Source organism: Priapulus caudatus, unplaced genomic scaffold, assembly GCF_000485595.1.
Source record: "Priapulus caudatus unplaced genomic scaffold, Priapulus_caudatus-5.0.1 Scaffold1723, whole genome shotgun sequence".
NCBI lineage: Eukaryota > Metazoa > Priapulida > Priapulimorpha > Priapulimorphida > Priapulidae > Priapulus > Priapulus caudatus.
This window is the reverse complement of record NW_014578784.1, coordinates 1-1,140: the sequence shown is the minus strand read 5'-3', so window position 1 is coordinate 1,140 and position 1,140 is coordinate 1. Positions and strand designations below refer to the sequence as shown.

At 49.6% G+C, this 1,140-nt stretch overlaps 1 protein-coding gene across 1 annotated transcript; it reads left to right on the top strand.

Moving 5' to 3' along the window:
- The first annotated feature begins 83 nt into the window (after window positions 1–83).
- On the top strand, window positions 84–662 carry LOC106817429. The gene has a single exon (XM_014822094.1). It carries the CDS (start codon window positions 84–86, stop codon window positions 660–662), a length of 579 nt encoding a protein of 192 aa, XP_014677580.1.
- Window positions 663–1,140: the final 478 nt, after the last annotated feature.

The following is a 1,140-nucleotide window of genomic DNA, read 5'->3' as shown; positions in this document are numbered from 1 at the left end:
CATTGTATAGGAAGGCTATCGAACCAGGATTGAAGATTGCATTTACTATGCGCCACCTAACATCCGGTGACAAGTACGCCAGTATGAAGTTTGACTTCAGAGTTCCTCATAACACCATGTCTGTCCTAGTACGAGAAGTCTGCCAGGCCATCGTAGATGAGTACAAGGAGGAAATCATCAGCTGTCCAATCTCCCCTGAAGAAGGGCGTGCCGTTGCTGAAATGTTTGCACGTAGATGGAACGTCCCTCATGGCTGTGGAGCCCTTGATGGAAAACATGTTGCCTGCAGAAAGCCAGCGAACGGTGGAAGCCTTTATCACAACTATAAAGGTTTCTTTTCCATTGTTCTAATGGGCCTCGTCGATGCGGACTATAAGTTCCTCTGGATAGATGTTGGAGGGCACGGACACATGTCAGATGCACAGATCTTCAATGATTCAGAGCTGAATGAGTGCCTAGTAGATGGGACCATTTGTCCTCCAGCAGACCACCTACCAAATGACGACAGGGACATGCCATATTTTTTCCTGGCTGATGATGCGTTTGCGATGCGGACCAACATGATGAAGCCTTACTCGATGCGCAAGATGACCAAAGAGCATAGGATCTACAACTACAGGATATCTAGAGGGCGTCACGTTGTGGAGAACGCCTTTGGCTAGTGCCTCAAGTTTTCTGCTTTATAAATGTCAATCGCATTCGAACGCGATTGTTCATTGTTGGGCGCGCTGGTGTATTTGTATGCAAGAGATGAAAAACCGGTTGAACACGTTGAATGCGAGCGATCAGCCGGGCGTATGGGATATTGAATACGCTGCGGTGAGACGCGCGCCCGCCCGACCCGCGCACACCGCGCGGACCCGGCACCGTATTTATTGATCGCAAGTGGCCAGCGTAGAAAATCGCACAGTGTGTCCTAGGCTCCTAGTCCGTTAACTTTTACATCTTTTTTCAAGACTGAGTTTTCCGCTTTCTCCTCCCGTTCCGCGATTTCCGCGGAAAACTTCGGGGACTACGTTTGGCATCCTTGCCCAACGTTGGCAGATTCTCCTGACCACCATGCAGCATGAACCTGACACCATACGACTGATCGTCGAGGCCTGCGTCTGTCTTCATAATTTGATGAGACTGCGTTATCCT